The 21,111-nt window shown below is 61.2% G+C and overlaps 1 protein-coding gene across 3 annotated transcripts in view; it reads right to left on the reverse strand.

The window, feature by feature from the left end:
- The window catches only part of MPRIP (myosin phosphatase Rho interacting protein), a 129,963-nt gene that overhangs the window by 24,629 nt on the left and 84,223 nt on the right, over window positions 1–21,111 (reverse strand). For 2 of the 3 annotated variants that reach the window (XM_065897607.1, XM_065897606.1), the window contains exons 5-12: window positions 19,744–19,828; window positions 14,439–14,661; window positions 13,121–13,280; window positions 9,095–9,236; window positions 8,208–8,312; window positions 6,643–6,699; window positions 5,539–5,607; window positions 2,869–2,958 (exon numbers count right to left, since the gene is read on the reverse strand). In XM_065897607.1, coding sequence (XP_065753679.1) covers window positions 2,869–2,958; window positions 5,539–5,607; window positions 6,643–6,699; window positions 8,208–8,312; window positions 9,095–9,236; window positions 13,121–13,280; window positions 14,439–14,661; window positions 19,744–19,828 — 931 coding nt within the window. Of the gene's footprint in view, window positions 1–2,868; window positions 2,959–5,538; window positions 5,608–6,642; window positions 6,700–8,207; window positions 8,313–9,094; window positions 9,237–12,766; window positions 13,281–14,438; window positions 14,662–19,743; window positions 19,829–21,111 lie in introns of all 3 variants that reach the window. The other variant, XM_065897605.1, reaches the window with a different exon arrangement.

Raw genomic sequence — 21,111 nt, forward strand, 5'->3', positions numbered from 1 at the left:
CAAAACTAAGAGAGCATCAGGGCACTGCAGAGCACAGCACGGCACGGGGTGACCTCGGCCCACCCCAGACCCCGCCTGACGCCCCATCTAGACCACAGCCCACCACCCACGTCCACTCCTCTCTCCCTCCGGTTCCCCCCAACGCAGGCCAACCGGGGTGGGGGGGGGGCGTGGCCTCCAGGCTCCCTGAAGTGCTGGCCCCCCCAGCCGTCTCCTGCTCCTGGTGTGCCGTTTATGGAGCGTGACCTCGGCCACCTTCTCCCACAACCTCAGTTCTCAGCTGCCACGAGCTCTCTCCCGGCCCCAGGCCCACACGCTGGCTGCTTGTCTACCGGTCTCAGAGGGCCCATCTCGGCCTCAAACGCACCACGGGCCAGGACGCTGCAGGCTCCGCCAACTCCCGCACACGGCTCGCCGCACTCTGGGTCTCCAGCCCTTGACCCTGCCCCTCCCTCTCCCGGGCGCCCTGCGCTTGCCAGACACCTGGCCTCCCGTCCCTGCTGCTCCACCAGGTGTGTCTCACAGACACTCAGCTGCCTCCACATTCCGGTGCTTTCCACAACTCGGGGCAAGGCTGACTCTCAACTCAGCACTTAGGGCTTCCCCATGCCAACCCGCCAGCTTTTGCACTCAGCCCCCTGGTAGATGCCACCAGGTCTGGTGGCCAGGCCAGGGACAGCTTTGCCCCTCGAGATCCTAAAGCTCCCTAGTGACCCAGGCCGAGTCCCTCCAGGAAGCTGGCCTCCCGTGCTGGGCGCCATCTCTCCCGACTTAGAACTCCCAGTCCACGGGGCTCATGAGAAAGCCCCAGAACTCATAAGCTCACTGCCCCCCACCCAGGTAAAGTGACGAGGGGTCAGGCTGGTGGACGACATCAGCCAGGGAGCACAGGTGACTCAGAAACGCCCCATCTGTGACCAGGAGAGTCCCAGGTCACGGCCTTACTGCACAGAAAGTGACCTCTTAGAACATGATGATGTAACCTGCTCAGTGATGGGAATGGACGCATACCCCCAGGGTGCCCTGCCCAGAGAAGCCTGCCCTTCAAGATGGGGAGGTGAGAGGCTTCCCTGGTGGCACAGTGGTTAGGAATCCCGCCTGCCAACGCAGGGGACACAGGTTCAAGCCCTGGTCCGGGAAGATCCCACATGCCATGGAGCAACTAAGCCCGTGCACCACAACTGCTGAGCCTGCATTCTAGAGCCCGCAAGCCGCAACTACTAAAGCCTGCGTGCCTAGAGCCCATGCTCCACAACAAGAGAAGCCACCGTCATGAGAAGCCCGCTCGCCGCAACTAGAGAAAGTCCGCGCACAGCAACGCAACCAAAAATAAATTAAAAAAAAAAAAAAGATGGCGGGGGGGCTCAGCGTGCGGCCCACAATGCCAGAACTTGGCACCATCCCCAAATCTGTCCACAGAGAGGAGGCTAGAGGTCTAGCTCACTGAGCATATCTTTTCCTCCTAAAGGGACGAGGGGCAGAAGGGCATCAGACTGGCGCCGCCTTCAGCTATGACTCGGTGCCCCCCACGGATGCCCTGCAGCCTGGTGGACTGGGGGCTGGATTTTTCCTTTTAATGAATTCATGGGCCTTCAGATCTGAACTCACTCCTCTGAGTTTGGTTAGTATTAGTCATTGCCACATGCTGCATCTAGGCTGAATCCACAGATACAGCTGAGTCTCTGGGCCCAAATGTCAGAAGGTGACGCTGCAGGAGTCCCAGCCGGGGAGCCCCAGTGTGACAGCTGTCAGGCCACTTGGTTCCTATCGCACGCCTAAGGCTCTCATGGGGGAAGAATTAGCTTTCCCCAAGGGAGGTCTGGCCTTTGCCCTGTGCCCTTGTGATGCACAGTGGGGCTAGCCAGACCAGAAGGACCAGCCATGCGGTGAAGGGCTGGGGCTCTGGCCATGCGACATCAGCCAGGCTCTGGGGGAGAGGGGGCTGGCACTTGCGTTTGACCATGTGGACAGCAGTTCAGTTGATCAGTTATGAAGCCTCTATAAAAACTCTGGACACAGAGGCTTGGGCCTGGCACCAGGCCTGAAGCTTGGGCGAGCTTCCCATGTTGGAAGCTCTGTGTGTCATCACACGTCAGCGCCGAGAGGGAAACACGTCCCCAAGGGCACGAGAGCTTCATTTAGGGCCCTCCTGTTCAGTCCAGTTCGCCACGCGTTGCTTCCTTGGGCTGGTACCAATCTGTATCCCTCTGCTAAAATAAATCTACAGTCCTAAGTACGGTGTTTTCCTGTGTTCTGTGAGTCCTTCTGGCAAATTATCAAGTGTGAGGGTGGTCTGGGGCACCCTCAGACTTACAGGTGGCATCAGAGTGAGGGCAGACACGGTAGCCGGGGGCCGGTGCCCTCACCACGAGCCTCGCTACCTCTGAGCAGCCCTTGAACCCCGAGCTTTGATGACATGGCCAGTGAGGACTGTTTCATCTGTCCAATCAGATTATTTTTTTGAGGACGGGGCAATGCCTTGCTCGTTGGGAGGCCTTCACAAGATTGTGGGGAGAAAGGACTCCAGTGAGTGGGTAAGTGGATGAATGAAGGACAGAACAAGTGCATAAAAACCCAGCACCCTGAGAGTTAAGAACTCAACACTTTCACTCTAACTTCCCACATCCCACAACCTTCCAACTGGCCTGAACTCCAGCGTTTAAAAAATGGGAGAAAAAGAAAGAACCTTTGGTAAAAAAACCCTTTTAGACAGCCTTGAGAGAAAGATGCTAATGTTTGCTGAGACCACAGATTGGGGGTGGGGTGAGGAGCTCCAGGGCAGAGGAAGGGACAGGATGAGGCACCAGCTGGTCAGGCCCACGGCCCCACCCTTGCACTCAGCCTCCCTGCAAACCCCACCCAGCTCACATGGATCTGGAAGCCATAGTTTCTCTGCACTGGGTACTCCGTGACATCGTAACATGTAGACAAGTCTATCTCCCCATCCAAGTCAGCCGCCTGCGGAGAAAATGAGGGATTTAGAAAGTAAAGGCCAGTGCCCCGTGAACTGTACATGCTCACAGGCAGGGCGCTGCCTACCGCACACCACCTAGAAGCATCCACACCACCATTTTTCACACATCCTGCCAAAGACATCCCATGCCCCTGGTTCTCAAACCTCCTTTACACTCCTAAAAATTGATGGTGCCAAAGAGCTTCTCTTTATGTGGGTTGTACCTACGGATGATATCTGCCTTATTAGAAATTAGGAAAAAAATTGAAAAAAAATTTATGCATTGAAGTACACAAACCCATTTCATTTTTTAACAAAAAGTATCATTTTAAAAAAAACAGCAAGAGATTTTTGCAACTCTCTTTTTTTTTTTTTTTTTTTTTTTGCGTTACACGGGCCTCTCACTGTTGTGGCCTCTCCCGTTGCGGAGCACAGGCTCCGGACGCTCAGGCTCAGCGGCCATGGCTCACGGACCCAGCCGCTCCGTTGCATGTGGGATCTTCCCGGACCGGGGCACGAACCCGTGTCCCCTGCATCGGCAGGCGGACTCTCAACCACTGCGTCACCAGGGAAGCCCTGCAACTCTCTTTAATGCTTCACTTCCGAGGACAGCTGGGTTCTCACACCCGTCTCTGCACTCAAGTCTGTTTGTTGACATGTTTTTTTATTGGTTTTTTTTTTTGGCGGTACACGGGCCTCTCACTGTTGTGGCCTCTCCCGCTGCAGAGCACAGGCTCCGGACACGCAGGCTCAGCGGCCATGGCTCACGGGTCCAGCTGCTCCGCGGCATGTGGGATCTTCCTGGACCGGGGCACGAACCCGCGTCCCCTGCGTCGGCAGGCGGGCTCTCAACCACTGCGCCGCCAGGGAAGCCCTGTTTACATGTCTTGGTTGAAGCATATGAAGACGGTCTGGCCTCACACAGACACGGGATTGGAAAAGGGAAGTGAATTTTAACAGTCTTTTCAAAACGACCGTTGTGGCTGTTCTCCTTTGACAAGTGGTAGTTTCTTGAAGGTGAACTGCGAAGGGGATGCTTTCTGTCCTCTGCTGCATTAGAACCCATGGTTCTACCCTGCTCCTTGAGGGGGTCTTTCACCCCCACATGATCTGGTGACACTGTCTCGTCCTCTGGAAGAGCCCCCAGATACTGACGTTTCCTTGTACAGGAGCAAACACTGCATTTGTTATTATCACCACCTGTTCAGTCAGGAGAGTCTGCAAGCTCGGGGGAGACTGTCAAGTTAGTGATGGTGAACACAAGTTTTCCAAGGTTCCAGTTTTGCTTGGAAGCTCAAACGGAATCACTGGTAACAATTCCGTCGGTCGTTTTCCTTGAAGGAAGAGACTCACTTGGTTCATCTTTAAGAAAACGTCTGCCGAACACCCAAACCGAGCGAGCACTTGTGCGTCGTCCATTCAGGCAGAGGCCGTGGGCCGCGAGGAGAGGTGGCCGGCGGGGCGGGCGGCGCAGGCAGCGGGCGAGTGCTCCCCCGGGACGGCCGTCACACCTGGACAAGCAGCCGGAGCAACCTCTGCCAACCTCCCGTCTCACGTCACAGAGTATTACCGAAGGGGGCGCCTTCCCTGCTCGGTTACGGCCCTTTCTGTAACTTCACAGTGCGTGGCGGTGAAGGATGCACGGGGCCAGCCACCTGCTCCTGCAGCGTGACCAGGCTGAGGCACCCATCAGTGCAAAGGCCAACACAACGGAAAAAGGAAATGGCATCGCAGTTTTATGACACTATTTTTGTTACAGAAGAATCCCTGAACGGGTCTCCAGGGGTCCACAGACCATGCTCTGAGAACAGCCAAACACCCATGCTCCTGTGGCCCCTGACTTTCGGCTCCCCCAGAGACCCACCACCCACACTGCTCTACATCTGTGCTTGTGTCACTAACGTCCTTCCACTGCAGTCCAGACAGAACTTAGTGTCAGGGTACATAAGCAGCCCCTAGCGTTAGACATCTAGGTTCTTTCAGATCTCCTGCTGTTATAGAAGCGCAGGAACCACTGACATGGAACACATCTCTTTCTTCACATGTGGGAGTATATCTGAAGGATTCCTGGAGTGGAATGCAAGGGAAAAGGTGCAGAAACAGACTTCCAAGTTGCTCAAAATAGATGATTTTTTTTGTAGGTGAAGAAAAAAAGAGCCCCTTCTGTTTGGTGTTCGACCATGGAATCAGGACTCTCAACCAGGCTGGCCAAGTTCACCTGCCACGTCCCATCCTTGTCCAGAAAACAAGGGGCAAGATTTAGTTCGGTTCTTTAAAGACTCAATTCACCACAAGATCTCTGTATAGAAAGAACAAAACCACTCACCCTGAGTTTTAAAACAAGACGTCTTTCAGTGTTCTTCAAAGAACACAGACAAGAAAAGCCACTGAAACCCCCGTACCTGGGTGCCGAAAGCAGGGCCTAGAGAGCCCACTTTCCAGCAGGAACCAGCCCCGGGAACATCAGACTCCTCTGCAGATCTGGACTGGGCTACCCGTCCACCCGGAGGGGACTTTGGCCCAGGAACAGCGGTGCCACCTGGACCTCCCCTGTCCCTACAGAGGAACGGAGCTGAGACACTCACCTCCTCAGCCACCGAGTCCCTGTAGAACCTCAGGCTTTGATCAGCAAGGACAAACCAGTGTTTCTTCCACTGAAAGAGAAGGGAAAACCAAGACTCAACTCCCACACTTCCCGCTCTGAGGCACCCAACAGCCAGGGTCCTGGGGCACCTCACTGGGCACAGGTAACGCAGAGGGCAGGCGGCCCCTCCCGCTGGGGGCAGACACACACAGGACTCCACTCGGGCCACGGGCAGCCATGCGCGCACAACCTCTCCCCGGCGACGAGGCGGTGCGGACAGCTGTGGTGGGCCATAGGCTGCGTGTGCTCCGCCCGCAGAGGCGTGGCTGCTGAGCGGGGCTGCGGCTCCAGAGGCTGCAGATAGGCGCTGGGCCCCTAAGCCAAAAGGAGGCCACCTGCAAGCCACGGCCACCCCCTGGCTAACCAGAGGGGCGCCCACCTGCCGCCGGCAGGAGCAACCCAACCGGCTGGCCTCCCAAATCTTCACCGTGAGGAGCAAGGCGGGGAGGCTCGAGGCTCCAGGCAGGGCCAAGGGGATTGAAGTGGTAGAGAGAGAAGAGGGCATTTGGGCACGGTCACTCAGGAAGCGGGGAGGGGACTCTACGGGCCTCTCGGTGGGACCCGCAGGCTCATCCTTCCGCCTCCTGGGAGGCCTGGCCTCCACCCCAGCAGCCACGAATGGCTCGATCTTCCTGCTTAAGTCCACTGCTCCCTGCAGAGCCGCGACTGCGCCCTGGCTACTGGCTCCACCCCACAACCAGAAGGCCCTCCTGTCCTGGGGAAGCCTGGGCTCTCGGCAAACTTCTGGGAAAGGTCACCAGGTGGGGAGCCAGTGCCGCAGCACGTCCCCAGGCCTGATGCTGAGACCCCATCGGGAGCAGAACAGTCCCTGCGCTGGCAGCGGGCAGGCCGGCGGCCCCCACCCCCACTGCACCCCCAGTTCTGAGGAGATGGGGTCTCGGCCACGACCCTGGTCCCCAAGATGAGGGGGTGTGCTGGAGGCGGGGGACAGGGCCAGCGCTCATACACCCGCAGGGACAAGGCCAGCTGAACCTCACGCCTGCTCCCCGGCGCCTCAGGGACCACAGCAGCTCTGGCCACTCACCTGGCCATCTTCATACTGCCTGGTCAGCCAGCCTTTCTTGAAGTTCAGCAGGTCGGGCTAAGAAAGGAAAAAAAAGAACAGTTGAGAGGAAAGCATCGGTGTCCCGGTTCTGGGTAAAGGGTGACTGACAAGGCAGCTCTCTCTCCCCCAATGAGGGGGCCCCGGAAAGGGGCCTATCCACCTGCCAGAGGAGCCCCCGTGGCCCCTCACCCTGGCAGGGGCTGCCAGAGCTGCTCCCCGGACGCACGTCTTCGAGGAGGGCGAGGCCCCCTCACCCCGTGAGCAGCACAAGTGGGGATGCCTGACTGCTGCGCCCGCAGGGCCGCCCGGAAGGCAGAGAAGAACGGCCCAGACAGAGTCACCCGGCATTTCGCGTGGAGGGAAGCTGTGCAGCGATGGCTGAAAGGAGAGCTGAGAAGTTCTCACAGAGGCCACAGGAAGACTGAGAGCAGAGACCACGCCCGGTGTGAAGCAAGACACAGCAGCAAGCCTGCCAAGACCCTCAGGCCACTGACCTGCCAAGATGAGTCTGAGTCTCCGTTTCCCTACAAGAAGCAGAACCAGGAGCGCAGGCACTGAACGGGGCGCTGTCCCTGCTGTTCCCTCTGGCACCTGTGCGCCAGAGCCTGAGGAGCAGCCTGAGAGCACCTCGAGGGCCGCAGGCAGGCAGCCCCCTGGGCCTGGCTTGTGTCACACATCGGGGTGCAGGCAAGGCCAGTGTGGAAAGAGATGTGGCCCACTGCTCCCCTCGGCCCATGTGCTCTTCTACAGCCATCACGACCAGAACGGGGCTGTGACATCTTTTTCTATTCCAAGGACCCAAGGAGGGTTTAAGAGAACACATGCCACGTAGTGGGACACCCATCAGCCACACGCGTCCTGGAGCCTCTGCTCCAAACCCGCGAGCGAAACCCAGACTCCAGGCAAGAAAGCCTCCACCCTGGCCCCACGGCTCCAAGTCAGGTTGCCGCTGGAGGCCCCACGCCTGGGAGGGGCGGCATCAGCCCCAGGCTCCTCGGAAGGCTGAGGACAAAGCAGAGAAGGGCCCATACAGCTGCCAGCTGTCCTCACTCCTGGGACGCTGGCCTGCCACTCGGGGCTCCCCGAGGGAGCGACGGGCCCGCTCGACCCGCCTGACCACTCCCTACCTGCACCCGATGGCTACGGCTCCCATGCCCTGGAGCGAAGGCTGGGCCCCCTCCATGGTGACCCCACGAACAAGACAAGTGCCCAGCAAAAGGGGGGCTCCCGACTCCAAAATGTCACAGAAACAAACACCCAAAACAAGAAGAACGGAGGTTCGTCCTGTGGCCCTGATTCCCCGGAGCCAGAATTCCGCCGCTCTGGCCAGGTGGCCGCCTCCGCTGGGACCTCAGAGCTCAGGATGCCCACGCAGCCCAGAGAAGGGGCAGAAACACGGCACCTGCTTCCCACGCACAGACGTGGGGCCCGTGCACAGAAGGGACGCCAGCGCGGAGGCACAGGCAGCAGCAGCGAAGAGCCCAGGGGACAGAAGCAGCAGGAGCAGCGTCTCCAGGCCTCGGAGCGCGGGCGCCCGGGCTCACCGTCAGGGAGGGCTCCGTGGACCTCCTGTCCAGTGACTTGGCTCTTCGGTGTGGAGACAGGGGGGAGGCCGAGGCGTCCGGGAGAGGAGCTTCGCTGGGGAGGTCCTGTGGCAGAGAGCAGCCCCGTCAGCACCAGCCAGCCCCTGGGCAGCCGGAGCTGCGGGAGGGCCGGGCTGCAGGGCCATGTTCCGGACGAGGAGGGGGCACTCTGCCGTCTGGGCTCCCTCAGCACCTCTGCCCGTGAGGACAGGACCTGCGCCCAGACTCCTAGTCCCACGCCTCCAGCTGCCCGCGGCCGGGGCCGAGCCACCCTGGTGGGAGAGCAGCCTTTTCTTGCAGACGCACCAGCCACGTGGCTCTCCTGGCCCCCGTCCTCCCCGGGCCTCGTGGGGTCACAGAGGGAAGACGCTGGGCTCTGTGCAGTGAGCACTAGGGCCCCTCTGAGCCCAGAGAGAACAGGAGGAAGACGGAGGGCAGACTCAGGGGGGCCACGAGAGGCGGGTGGCCCAGGAGAGGTGGGTTTCAGAAGCGGAATCCACCTTGGGGACTGGGCGGAGAGAAACTGGGGCTGTGGCCACCACCCGAAAGAGAGAGGAAGGAAAAGTATTCAGCCTCGCGGCCCGACTGCCTCAGAGATGAAGAGACTGGCTCTGGTTACGACCTGGGACCAAAAAAAGGCTCACGAGAGCTGGACGGAGTTCCGAGAGGAAGACGCAGAAGACAGGCCTCACCCTCAAGATGGGGAAGGAGATGAGAGACCCGAGAGAGAACCAGGAGATGCGAGCGGGAGGCCGGGCAGAAGATCGTCCGGGTGTGAGTGGGGCCTCGGTGGGTGTGGGGGCCTCGTGCTGACCCTGCCCCCGCCGCCCCGGAGCCCGAACGCTCACCCGCTTCCGGGGGAAGGCCCTCTTCTCGCTCCGGCCCTGGCGAGTATCGCTGGACAGCGAGGGCCCGGCTGACACGTTGGTCTCCATGTGCTCTGCCTTCTCGATGTCCAAGGCCTCAAATTTCTCTATTACCTGGGACCTCCTGCAAGAGAGAGCATGAGGCGGCTGAGGGGGAGACAGGGTCCCCCAGAGCCCGAGGGGACGTGGTCCGGAGTCTCGGAGGGGCTCCCGCAGCCAACACCCCACGCCTGGCTCGCCCCAGCTTCCGGGCTGCCCTCGCGCAGGGCCCCGGCAGTGCACACCGCTCGCTCAGCCAGCTCGCCTCGGACACCCCTGCTCCCTCTCCCACCTCCGCTGAGGGGGCCCTTTTGGGGGGCTGCCAGCAGTTCATGGGCAAGGTCCTTCCCTTCCACCAGACGCTTCCTTGCCCTCCGCCTCCCAGGCCCCACACTGGAGTCCCCGCACGCTCTGTCGCTCTGCCGTGCTGACGAACTCGGCAGTCACACGCTCAGCGCTCGGCACCCTCTCCTGAGCCAGACGCATCAGAAGGCAGCCAGCACCTCGGAGGGCCCCGTCCTCATCACATTCCTCACAGGTCTGATGCGGCCCCCACCCCAGGGCATCCAAAATTTAGCAAGAAAAAGACCCACGAATTAACATTGTTTCTGCCAACAGTAAAAAGAATCAAAACCCAAATTAAAAACAAAGCAAGTTGATTTCGTGTGAAAGGGCGGGCGGCATCGTCAGGCCATCTACGGCTGGAGACGGAGCTGAGATGGGAGCGAAGCAGGCGGAGGAGGGGCGAGTAACGTCACACAGCGACACAGCAGGAGGAGGTGGAGAGGGGCAAGACCTGAAAGAAAATAAGGCTGGAGAATGAATAAACAGAAAAGGACTGCTTGTAAAAATCAAATCATGGTAAATCAAAATTATTCAAAGAATTAAAGTAGCAAAAACCCGAGGTGATCACTGAGGAGCGCGACCAGTGAGGAGCCACGAGCAGCCGCATGGGGGACACGCCCTCGGGGGCTGCCCGCGTGTCTCCGGCCAGAGGCCTGTCCTCCCAGAGATGCCGCCCAGGCAGGCGCCCCGAGATCGCCTCACATGGAGGGCTGTCCTTGCATCTGGACGAGCAGCAGAGTCGAGGGCACCTAGTGAAGGGCCGCTGGGCCCAGAAGCCTAAAGTCTAACTCCATGAGGAAGTGGGGGAACCGGCCCCCATCCCGAGGCCCCGGAGGCCAGCTCGCCCTCGGGAGGCGCACAGTACGGGCGGCTCTCAGGGCTTCTTCCTCAGGAAGGCAGAACTCCTGGGGACCCGGCTCCCTGTGAAGCCAGGGCCTGCGGCGCTCTCAGCTCCCGCCGAGTCTCCTCCAAGGACAGAGCTGTCCGCAGGCAGCCTGCGGGGCCAGCAGCGGTGCGGCCGAGGGGGCAGCAGGGGAGCGAGCGAGCGCGGGAAGCCGGGGCGGCGGGAGGGCCTGGGAACCACGGGGAGCTCTCGCGGGTGCTCGGGCTGGCCGGGCGGCTAAGGTGGCCTGTCCTCAACCGACCTGCCGGGTTTAGAGGACACTCCAGGCCCGCTCACAGGCCTCGGTGCCGCCACATGCAGAACGAGAGCTCTTCGAACTGACCCCGGGACCAGAAAGCCCCAGGAAGGCCTCGAGGAGCAGCGCCCGGCAAGGCACAGGCGAATCGCATGCTGCGAGCCGGCCATGGCCGCGAGGGGGTCAGAGGAGCGGACAGGGCGGCGGCACCTGCCAGGGAGTCAGCCACGGTTGACTCTGCCAAGTGGGGCCTTTGAAACTTGGGTCCATTGAAGCCCTGCAGGTGTGACGGCACAGGCCTCCCAGGTGGGCCAGTGATGGGACGGAACCCGACCTCTCCAGGCTGCCAGCCAAGGCGCAGACAGGACCGCCGGCAGCTGGTTCTGGGGTCAGTCACCAGCAGTTCAACCAGGGCCAGGGCCCCCACACTCAGTCCGCAGCAGCTCGCCACCCGAGAAGGATTACTTCCGGGCCAGGGCTCGTCAGGAAACCCACCCCTGAGGTCCCCCAGTCGGGCTCCCGGGCAGCCGCCACTCTGGGTAGCTGTGGCCGGCGTCCTGCCAATGTGGGGTTCTGTTCTACATCACCAGAGACAGGAATCCAATCCAGCACTGGGAGGGGTGGCTACTCAGGACCAGAGAGCAGGCCTCGGAGAGTGACAGCAGCCAGTCAGACGTCATGAGGGGTCAGTAGGAAAGTGACGTGACAGTGTTAGGATGCAGCGCGGAGGGGCCCCAGGGCAGCCTGCACCAGGTGAAAGCACATCCCCGTGGTAGCAAAGAGCAGGCGGAAGCAAAGCCCCAGAGATGCCGTGTAGCCTGGGCTGCTAGCTGAGAGGGGAACTCCAAGCCAAGCAGGTGCGCTGAATGTTAATTCTTTGGTCCCCGCCAAACCAGGGTGTAGCTGCCCGCTCAGGGGCCTCCAGGTTGCAGCAAGAAGACTGGCCGCCTACATCTGGCAAGTCCGTTGACTTATACTTCTGGCAAGTCCATTCACTTATACTTAAGTGCGCTCAGGACAGCCTCGGCCCCGTCCCGGGTCCATCCTGGCAGCAGGGCCCTCCCGTTCCCAGGTCTGGCCTGGGGTTTATGTTGCGGCTCTGCTGTCCCCGGCAGTTCCCGTGAGGAGCCGCCCTGCTTCTGCGCCCCCGCCTCTGCCCCTGCGTACCAGGGTGGTCATACATCTCTCAAGGTTACTAATGAACCAGGCGGACAGACACTGGAGGCACGGCGCCCCCCAGTACAGGTCAGCTTCCCCCTCCCCAGCACTGAGGCATCTTGTTTCCTTCTCTCTCTTCCTAGTGCTGGAGGGCACACTTGGGAGAGCAGGTGGTGCTAAGAAGCAAGGGAGCAGCAGAGCAAAGCAACCTGCTCCCAGCCAACCCCTCGAGGGGGAGCCCAGGGCCACCCAGTCTGTCCCCTTAGCTCGCCCCAACTCTGAGCTGGGCTTGGGCGGGTGGAGGGCGGCAGCAGGACACTCCACAGACACTTGTGGAACTTGGGTCTGAACCTCTTTCTTAGAAAACAACTTCTTTGGAAATGTAATGAAAACTATGGATTTTCTTTTTCCAGAACACGAATCGTTTCGAGAGGTTCACATCCCGCCAGCAGCCCAAGCAGCTGGGTGCGAACCCTCTTGTTGGGCAGACGCTCCATTTATAGACTCAGGAGTGGAAGCTCCTACTGGCAAGGGCACTGGGGCGCTCTGGGCCGGGCCTGGGCCTGGAGCCTCCGAGACGGAACCTTGCAAGATCTTGCCTCCCACTCTCCGGGGGAACGAGGGAAGGGCCCTCCTACCCTCAGACCACAGTCAAGTCCCACACCTCCACCAGCCCTGGCCCAGGCCCATCTCCAAACCCTGTCTCTCCCCAGGCACTCGTGTGTGTGTGTGTGTGTGTGTGTGTGTGTGTGTGTGTGTGTTGGGGCGGGGGGGGGGGGGGCGCGAGGAGGAAACATGTAACAAAGTGTGTGAGGGTGTACGAGAATGTGACGGAATGCACGAGTGTGTGAGGGTGCACAGGTGGGTGTGTAAGAGAATGTGTGAGTGCACAGCAGGGGCTGCAAGGGTGGGAGAGTGTGCACCCACGTTTGCGAGCACATGGCCCTCCAGTCGCCCCCCCCACCGCCCTTACCTCCGCTCGTTGCCAAACAGACGGGCCACCTCTTCCCTGCCAGGGCTTCGGGCCCGAGTCCTACGCTCCAGCCGCCTTCTCTCCACCTGGAAAGCTTCTCGGTGGCTGATCCTGATGGCCTTAGGGACGTCGGCCAGGGTGGCATACTGCCTGCTGGCTTTAAAGGCAGAGGCGCGCCCCGGTCTCTCTGCACCCCGCCCCCCAGCGCTGCCGGAGTCCACGTGGGTAGGCGGCTGGCTGGCTGTGTCCAGGGAGCCGAAGGAGCCACTGCAGACGGTTCGGCCAGAGGGCTGAGGACCTGGGGGAGGAAGGGGACGGCCAAGCTCCCGGGAGGGCGGGCCGGAGCCACTGTACCTGTTGGTGGGAGTGCCGGGGCTGGGCGGGGAGAGCGGCGGTGGCAGCGGCTGCTCCTCGGCCTTCGCGTCCTGCTTCGTCTTCTCCAGGGAGAAGTAGCCGCTCTCCACCCGGACCTTGCGGCCACAGTCCACACGCTCGCTGCTCGAGGTGCTCTCCTCTGGAAGAGGGGCAGGAGACATGCTGGGCCGGCTGCCACCTCTGGTTGAGGACTTTCCAAGAAGGCACGCAGATCCAAACAGGCCACCTCTCTACCTCCCACCTCCAGAGGCTGGCGTGGCCCCCCCAGGGCAGAGCCCCAGGAGAGGAACTTACCCTTATCTGCCTCTCCCTACCGGGCTGCCGCTGACAGACTGTCAGGGGCTCCCTGAGCTTCCAGACTGGGGGTTCCGCTGGGAGAGCTGGATTCTCCCAGGAGAGACGTCCCAGCAACAACTACTTCCTACTGAACATCAAGGAGGAATCCAGGGGCCAACTAGCCACGCAACCTTTTAGTACATTTTTGGAGGGACGGGCAGAGAAGCACCTTGGCAGGAGTGAGAGGAGTGAACGGTTCTGGATGTGGATGGGCGTGTGCTGCCTGGGGAGGGCTGAGGGACCTTCTGCCCAGAGCCCGTACAAGATGCATTTCACCTGAACGAGCTGGGTCCCAACTGTCCATGCGCCTCTAGTGGCCTGGACAGGTGTAAAGGGCAAAGCCAGCCTGTCTCGTGCAGAGCCCTCTAGGGTCTGGACGAGGGAGGCTGAGGCTGCCGCCCCGCTTCTGCTCAGGCAACTCCAAGTGCTAGGTGGAGAAGCACAGTCATGCCAACGATTTCCTCCCCAGCATCCTCTTCCCCTGCTTCACCCAGGCGCCTGGGCAGAATGGGACAGAGCAGGACGAGACAGCCCTCACTGCTGCTGCTCTCAGGACACAGTGGGCTTCCAGAGACAACGGGGACTTGAAGACGAAGCAGCCATGAGACACAGGAACCAGAGGCCCCCTTGTACACAGACCTCGTCACAGAGCATCCTGGTTCTCACGACACCTGCCTGGGGCTCACAGAGCAGGTGCTGTCTTCCTCCTTTACAGGTAGGACTAAGAGAGCTACAGGGGAGGGGCAGGGCAATGGCTGGAGGCCAGCAACCCAGGTCCCACACCAGGCCAGGCCCAGCCCGGGGCTGACGGACACAAGGTGAGGGAGCCTGAGGCCCGGGGCTCACGATCAGCTCAGAGGCCCCGAGTCCCAGCACCAGCTCTGTCGGGAGGCCCATTCTAGTGCTTCCAGCTGGGGCACCAGGACAGGTGGGCCCGAGGGCCAGCCCGGCCACCACTTACCATCTCTGCTCTCCAGCCCTGGCTCCCTCAGGGTGCTGGCCACAGGAGGCTGGCTCTGGCTGGGACTCTGAGCTGGACTTGGGCTGCTCCCATCGGGCTGGTCCTTGGCCCTCATTTCTTCCTGCCAGAGTGTGGACTTGGTGGTGGGAACCTTCTCCGCACTGGGGATGCTGCTGCTGCTGCTGCTGCTGCTGGTGACAGCCATCTTGGCCGGCCCTGGCTCCTGCAGGGGAGAGCGGTGTCTGTGCGGGCCTGGGAGCACACGGTCTGAGCTGCCCGGGTACCTGGCTACCGAGGTCAACTACACCATGTCAGAGGCCCAGAATGCCAGAAGGGAAGGCTCAGAACAGAGATGTCCTGGTTGGGCTGGAAGCTTTTTCTCTTCTGCAGCCCCAGCTAGCACCCCAGGTGGGAACCCAGGCCAGAGCTGGTGCTGCCCCAAGGGAGAAGCATTTGTGCGAGAGGTACTTAGCTAGACACAGAGTCCAAGGCCAGACCACACAGAGAACCGTAACGCCACACTGCAAGCCTAGAGCCCAGACAGGGCAGGGCTGGGACCCCCGCCACCCTGTGGCACCTGCTGAGGCCCTGGGCCCGAGTCCCTGCCCACCCAGGGCGCTGGGGTGCCTGCTGCTGAGGGGCTGCCAGCAGGATGGCTCTGGGTGCCCCCAGAAAAGAGGCACATCTCAGCTGTCTTTCCCCAAAACACAGGGACCACCTGCTGGGCTCTCAGGGCGCCGCACCCTCCAGCCCTCACCAACCACCCCGCAGGGGAGGATGCCTGGGCTGAGAGGAGGCGGCAGCCCACGCTCGCCCGGCCAGTAAGAGGCAGAGTGGTGCTCTGAGCACTTTCCACCACCAGGCACCCCGGGAGCAGGAGAAAGGCCCAAGAGGGGGCTTCACATTGTATGGGCACCCCTGAGGAGCCACCAAGAAGCCCAGGCACTCTGTGTCCCAAAGTGAGAGACAGGCATTTCACCAGGTCCAAAGTTTCCTTAGCTCTGCAAGGATCTCAGGCTTCCTGGGATGGGATAAAGCCAGGATGACTCTTCCCACAGACCCAGGATACACCTGACCGCCCATTCAGGCAGAGCCATTAGCAGACCTGACTCCCCAGCTGGAGATTCCCGAGAGCTCTGACCCACCACGGAAGAAGTGGACTTGGAAGAACACGGTGTGGTTTGAGTTTCCTGAGACTAAAACAGAGCCAGCTCCAATGACCCGAGGAAGCCTGGCCCTGGGGCCCCTGCTCCACACCCCAGCGGCGACGCTTTCCTAAGCAGAAGCCGTTCTGGGTGCCGCTGCCCTGCCCCCTCCCAACAACCTGAGGTTTGTGCTCAGAGGCTGGGCGTGGCTCTGCCGGGTCCAGGGTGGCGCTAAGATTCCTCCTGCAGAGCTGGGGGGGTGGTGACCTGAAGACCTTGCTCGGTGCATCTGTCCCCTCTGTGGAGGGGAGGCTGGACCAAGGGAGACAACCAAGGGAGACAGAGGCCGCCAAAAAGGGTTGAGGGGGAGGGGCGGCACTGTGCCCATGATGGAAGGGCCTTCCTGCCAGTGCTCTCAGCCCCACGCCATGAGTGTAGTACCCTGGCACATGCATACCCCTCTCTGATGCCCGGGGTGAGCCCAGCACTGGGTAGGGGGTGGGCTTGCAAGGATCCTCAAGAGGCAGAGGAAATTCCAGGCCTGACATGCAAGGGGCAGTGACTGGGAGCTTAAGGAACACGTTTCCCAGCACCAAGCGCTCCCAGACCTGCCTCCTGGGCCTGGGCCCCCAACCTGCACAGGGCTGGTTGCACCCACAGATCCCTCCCAGGCTCCCACTTCTGGGGACTCACCCCAGAGAACAAGGGCCCTGGGGTTCTCTGGACGGCGGCCAAGGCCCACAGGGAGCTTTTTTTCTCCTTTTGGTAGCCCTGCTTTCTCCTGCCTCTATGCCAAGCCTCACCGAGTCAGCAGGGACAGGAGGGCAGTGTGGCAGCAGGAACAAAGCCACCGTGGCTTGCAGGAGAGGGGCTGGTTTCTAAGTAAAGTCGCTTCTCTCCAGCGCAGCTGGGTGGACAGCAGACTTCGCAGGGGCTGGGCCAGGGCCACATGGCACCACCCCCACTCCCCATGCTGTCACCATCACGGGAGGGAGGGTGCTGGGGCTCACGCCAACACAGATCCCTGGTGCCTGTGCGAGAGGAAGGAGGGGAAGCCCAGGCTCCCAGGTGCTGCCTCTGCGTGGCCGGGACAGCTGCACATCCAGGGCTGTCAGTGCCATAATAAAGTCTGTGCTGTTTGGCTGCTCAGAAAGGGTTTTCAAAGCAGAGAAGAGTTTTCAAAGAGGAAGCAGGGCAGGAAGGCAGGCCCCAGTCAAGGGGCCTCTGAAGCCTCCACACACTAAGCAGGCTCCTCTGGAGGGCGTTTCACAGAAAGCCTTGCTTTCTACCTCCAGCGTGGAAACTGAGCAGGGGCCCAGTGAGAAGGAGGGTCCTGACCCGGAGTGGGTACGGCAGCAAGCACCCGAGTGGAAAATAAGATACCTGAGAAGAGGTGGCAGCTGACAACACATATATGGGCCTGAGGTGGGCCGGGCCCTGGACCTGACGTGGGGCCTCACTCACGGAGAAAGGTCTGCTGTTTTATGGGTCTTTGAAGAAACGCCAAGAAGCAAGGGCCAAGAGCCTGAGCAGGTAGGGAGACAGGGGATCCAGCCCCTGGCCTGCACACAGGGCTGGGAGACACATGGCCCCTGGCCTCACCCGAGTCCCAGCTCTGGGCTTTGGGGGGAGGGAGGTAAGGGCCGCTGGTCACACCCACAGTGGATGATCACTCCTTCTCTCTAGGCACCTCGTTACCAGGAAGTCTTTCCTCAAACAGGCTGAGCAAGCAGCAGCTCCTGGGAGCCTGTGCCTCTCAGGCTCCAGCTTCGGAGACTCTGGTCAGGGCCAGCCTGTCTCCCCCACTGCGCTGGGCTCTGCTGGGACCCCCGCCCCCGGCAGAGAGGACGTCTGCTCTCCCCCACAGCCCGATCCTCATCCCCCCTCATGCCTGAGGGGTGCCTGCACGCTCCAAGGCCCCAGCTCCCAAATGCCTCGACACCCTCCTCGAAACAGGACCCTGGGCTCCCCTGCCCGCCTGAGTTCCTAGAGCGTGGGGCGCAGCAAAGGGACACCTCCAGCCCCCAGCTGCTTTGATCCCAAACTCCGGGGCCATGAGAAAAAGGCTAGGTATGGGGTCTTGGGTTCTTGTCTCTACGGGGGCCCCTAAGGCATTAGGCTTTTCCCACAGCTCCATCTTGGGCTGCAGAGGGGAGGCCTGCCCAGAGACCCTCCCCCGCCCCCCGGACCCAAGTCTCCTCTGGACAGGCCCCACAGCCCTCCACGAGACTGACTGACAGGGGGTTGTCCCTGATGAAGGCTCACAGCTTCCAGAAATCAGCAGCCTTGAATGGGATGCTCAGGGGAGCCAGGGCAGAAGGAAGAGACACCCTGCCTGCCGTAGGTCGAGCAGAGGAGGCTGGGACCTCAGTACCCTGGGCTCTAAGAGACCCTCGGGGAAGAGGGTGATCTCCCCACCCTGCAATCACATGGCTCCTGCTACCAACCCAAAATGTGAAGCAGCATTTGCGGGGAGAGGATGTCACGGGGGAAGGGATAACTGGGAAGCAGGGACACAACCAAATTCCCCGGCCTGGTAGAAAGTGCCTTCTGTATGTGTATTTGCCTTATTTGGAGGCAGGAGCTCTGCTCCAACACTGTTTCCAAGGCATCGCTATGGAAACGCGATGGAACTCTAAACACCCTTATTCCGCCTGGGGTTTTCTCTCAAATCAGGAAGCTTTGGGGGATTTGCCTGTGTGTCTGCTGTTCCCCAGCAGGAAGCTCCACTTTCCGTCTCTAGGAACGAGTGCAATTCCATTTTGCCAACTTCCTGCCAGGGATACTACCTTCCAAGGGGATGCTGGCCTGGGACCCTTCGGGGAGGGTGGGCAGAGGGCAGACAAGGACCATCGGCTGAGAGCAGGCCGGGGCCACACTCCATCAGCAGGAGGGCCTGTGCAGCAGCCCAGGGCAGGCGTGGCCAGGGGAGTCTGAGGGGGCGTGCAGGAGAAAGGGGACCGGGCCAGCACACGCCTCCCTCTCCTGCCCAGACCTCTGTCACTCAGGGAAGCCCAGAGGAGCCAGCAGGGACTGATGATCCCCAGAGGGTAGCCAGGTTCTCCACGGGAGGGCTGTCAGGCTCTGGGGCTTGTGAGATGCTCACGGGACCCCCGATCACCATCCTGTTCACTCTCAGGGGTGCTGTGAGGCTCAATCAGGCAAGACAAGACGACTGAGTAACAGGAAAGTTTGGGGCAGAGAGGAAAGGAATCACATGTACAGTTGGCCCTTCGAACAAGCAGCGGTTGGAGCGCTGCCCCCTCTGAACGGTCAAATATCCAGCACGACTTAGAGTCGGCTCTCTGTATCCACGGTTCCTCCATGTCCGCGGCTCCAACCAACCGTGGACCGTGTAGTCCTGCAGGATTTACTATTGAAAACAACCCACGTAAAGTGGGCCCACAGAGCTCAAGCCCATGTTGTTCCAGGGTCAACTGCACTGAGCACCCAGGACGGGCCCAGTACTTCCTTCCACACACATGGGTAGCCGAGAACTAGACTTCAACAGGCCCATTTCGCAAATCAGCTCACTGAGTCCCTGAATCCCTCCAGTGCCCTGAGCCCCTGCAGGCCAGCCAGGGAGAGAAGGGCTGGACCTGGAGGGACCACCCCAGCCACCTCCCACTCTGGTCTCATGGGATCTGAGGCAGAGGCACAAAATCAAGGCCAGTGCCAGTGTTTTCCATTTATGGTCAGCCCAGAGCAGAAGTGGGGTCCCTCAAGAGCCCCCCTCACTTGGCTGGGACACTCTAGGACCCCCCTGCCCAGCCCCCCTGTTCAGCCTGCTGTCTGCAGAATCATCTCTCCCGGCATGCTCCTGGCTCCCCAGCAGCTGGCAGGACGGTCAGGGGGAGGGACACGCACTGTGCTACCGCTGCGAACCCCTGCCTGCAGGGTGGGTGCCTCTGGGGGCAGCTCCACAGCAGGCCCCGTCCCAGTAGGGGTCCCGCCTTGTGGCTCGGAGAGGAGTGCGCAGCTCACAGACCAACAGAAGGAAGGAAGGGACCCCAGGGCTGATGGCCACCGCACCCCTGACGTGACCCCTTTTCCCTTGCACCCTATTCTAGGCTGGGTACTGAAGCCCCCCAAGCTCCTAGGGCGCACTCTCTTTGCCCCAGCTCCACCAAGGGGATGCCAGCTGGCAGCCCCGCCCTCACCTGTGGTGTGGGGGGCTCCACCTTCCGCTTCTTCTTCTGGTTCTGCTTGTTGGTCCTGGGATAGACCATGAGCATCTCCAGCCAGCTGGGGAAAGAGGAGTGGGGAGCGCCAGTCAGACCCTGCTCTCAGGGACCAGGACCCCGCCGGTGCCCACCCAGCCTCCAGGCACCAGAGCAAGGCAGAGCACCAATCAGATCAGAGCTGTCACTGCCGGGGCAGGAAACCCAGCAGCGCAGCCGGGACGAGCACAGACTGAGCCGAGGCCACTCCTAGGCGCTGACCCCACAATGACCACAGCGCAGGCGGGGAGGCCCTTCAGGCCTGGAAATGGGGCGGGCTCCACGCTGGTGCGGCAGGAGGCCTGACCGCAGGCCCCTGGCAAGGACTCGGCACTGTTTCTACCCCTGACCTTTCTCTGGGGCCTGGACTCCACTCGAGGAAGGAACCCGGGACTCTGCTACTGAACTTCCCCACAGCGGGTCACTTCAGGGGGCTGCGCATCTGACCTCCCAGACTCATTCGCTCACCTCTGGGCCCGACTTGCACAGGGAGGGCGCTGGGCACCTCGGTTTTCGGGAAGGCTCAGCAGAGCTGCCCAGGGACCCTGTCCAGGGACCCATACCAGGGCCCACATGCTGGACCAGCAGCAGGGAAGGCCATGGGGGAGCGTGGGAAGAACAGGGACTGAGGCAGGAGGCTTGGATTTAGATCTGGCTCTGCCACCCCCAAACCATGACCCCAGGTGGCTCCCAGGCCTCTGGGCTTCTGTCTCCTGGTCTCTGACGCCAGGGGCTGGATTAGGCCGTGACATGACCGCTGCTTGCCTCACTGGAGCTTCGTAATAGCTGGGAAGGTTGGAGGAAGGGGAAAGAAGGAGGTGAGGTGGCGAAGGGCAGCCCCAGTGCTTTCTCCACAGGGGAAGGTACTGCAGGAGACACTGGGCCACTTCTTCCCAGAACCCCAGGGTCCGTGTTGGGCCTGCTGCCAGCCTAGGCTGACGACCTGGTGGCGCTGGCTGAGCTGCTGTACAAGGCAGGGTCTGCACGGCCAGGGCCCTGGCTGCAGCGATGACTGGCACCCCGAGCCTGGGGCAGGGAGAAGGCGCTGGGCTTTAGTTCTCAGAGGTGCGTCTTTCGTCTGCGGGGGAGGGGCGGGGTGGAGGCTGGTCGTAGCGGCTTCTGGGACAGCCTGGGGCCGTGCTGGTTGTGCTGCGGACAGCTGTCAGCTGGGAGAGCGGGACTGGGTGTGGGGCATCCCAGCATCCGAGGTGAGGCCTAGCCCAGAGGGAGCAGGGGATTCTCAGTTTGCTGAGAGAATGAACAATGCCTGCACTGTGCAGACCTGACGCACAGGTCCTGTGCCTGCGG

This window comes from Phocoena phocoena, chromosome 19 (genome assembly GCF_963924675.1).
Source record: "Phocoena phocoena chromosome 19, mPhoPho1.1, whole genome shotgun sequence".
NCBI lineage: Eukaryota > Metazoa > Chordata > Mammalia > Artiodactyla > Phocoenidae > Phocoena > Phocoena phocoena.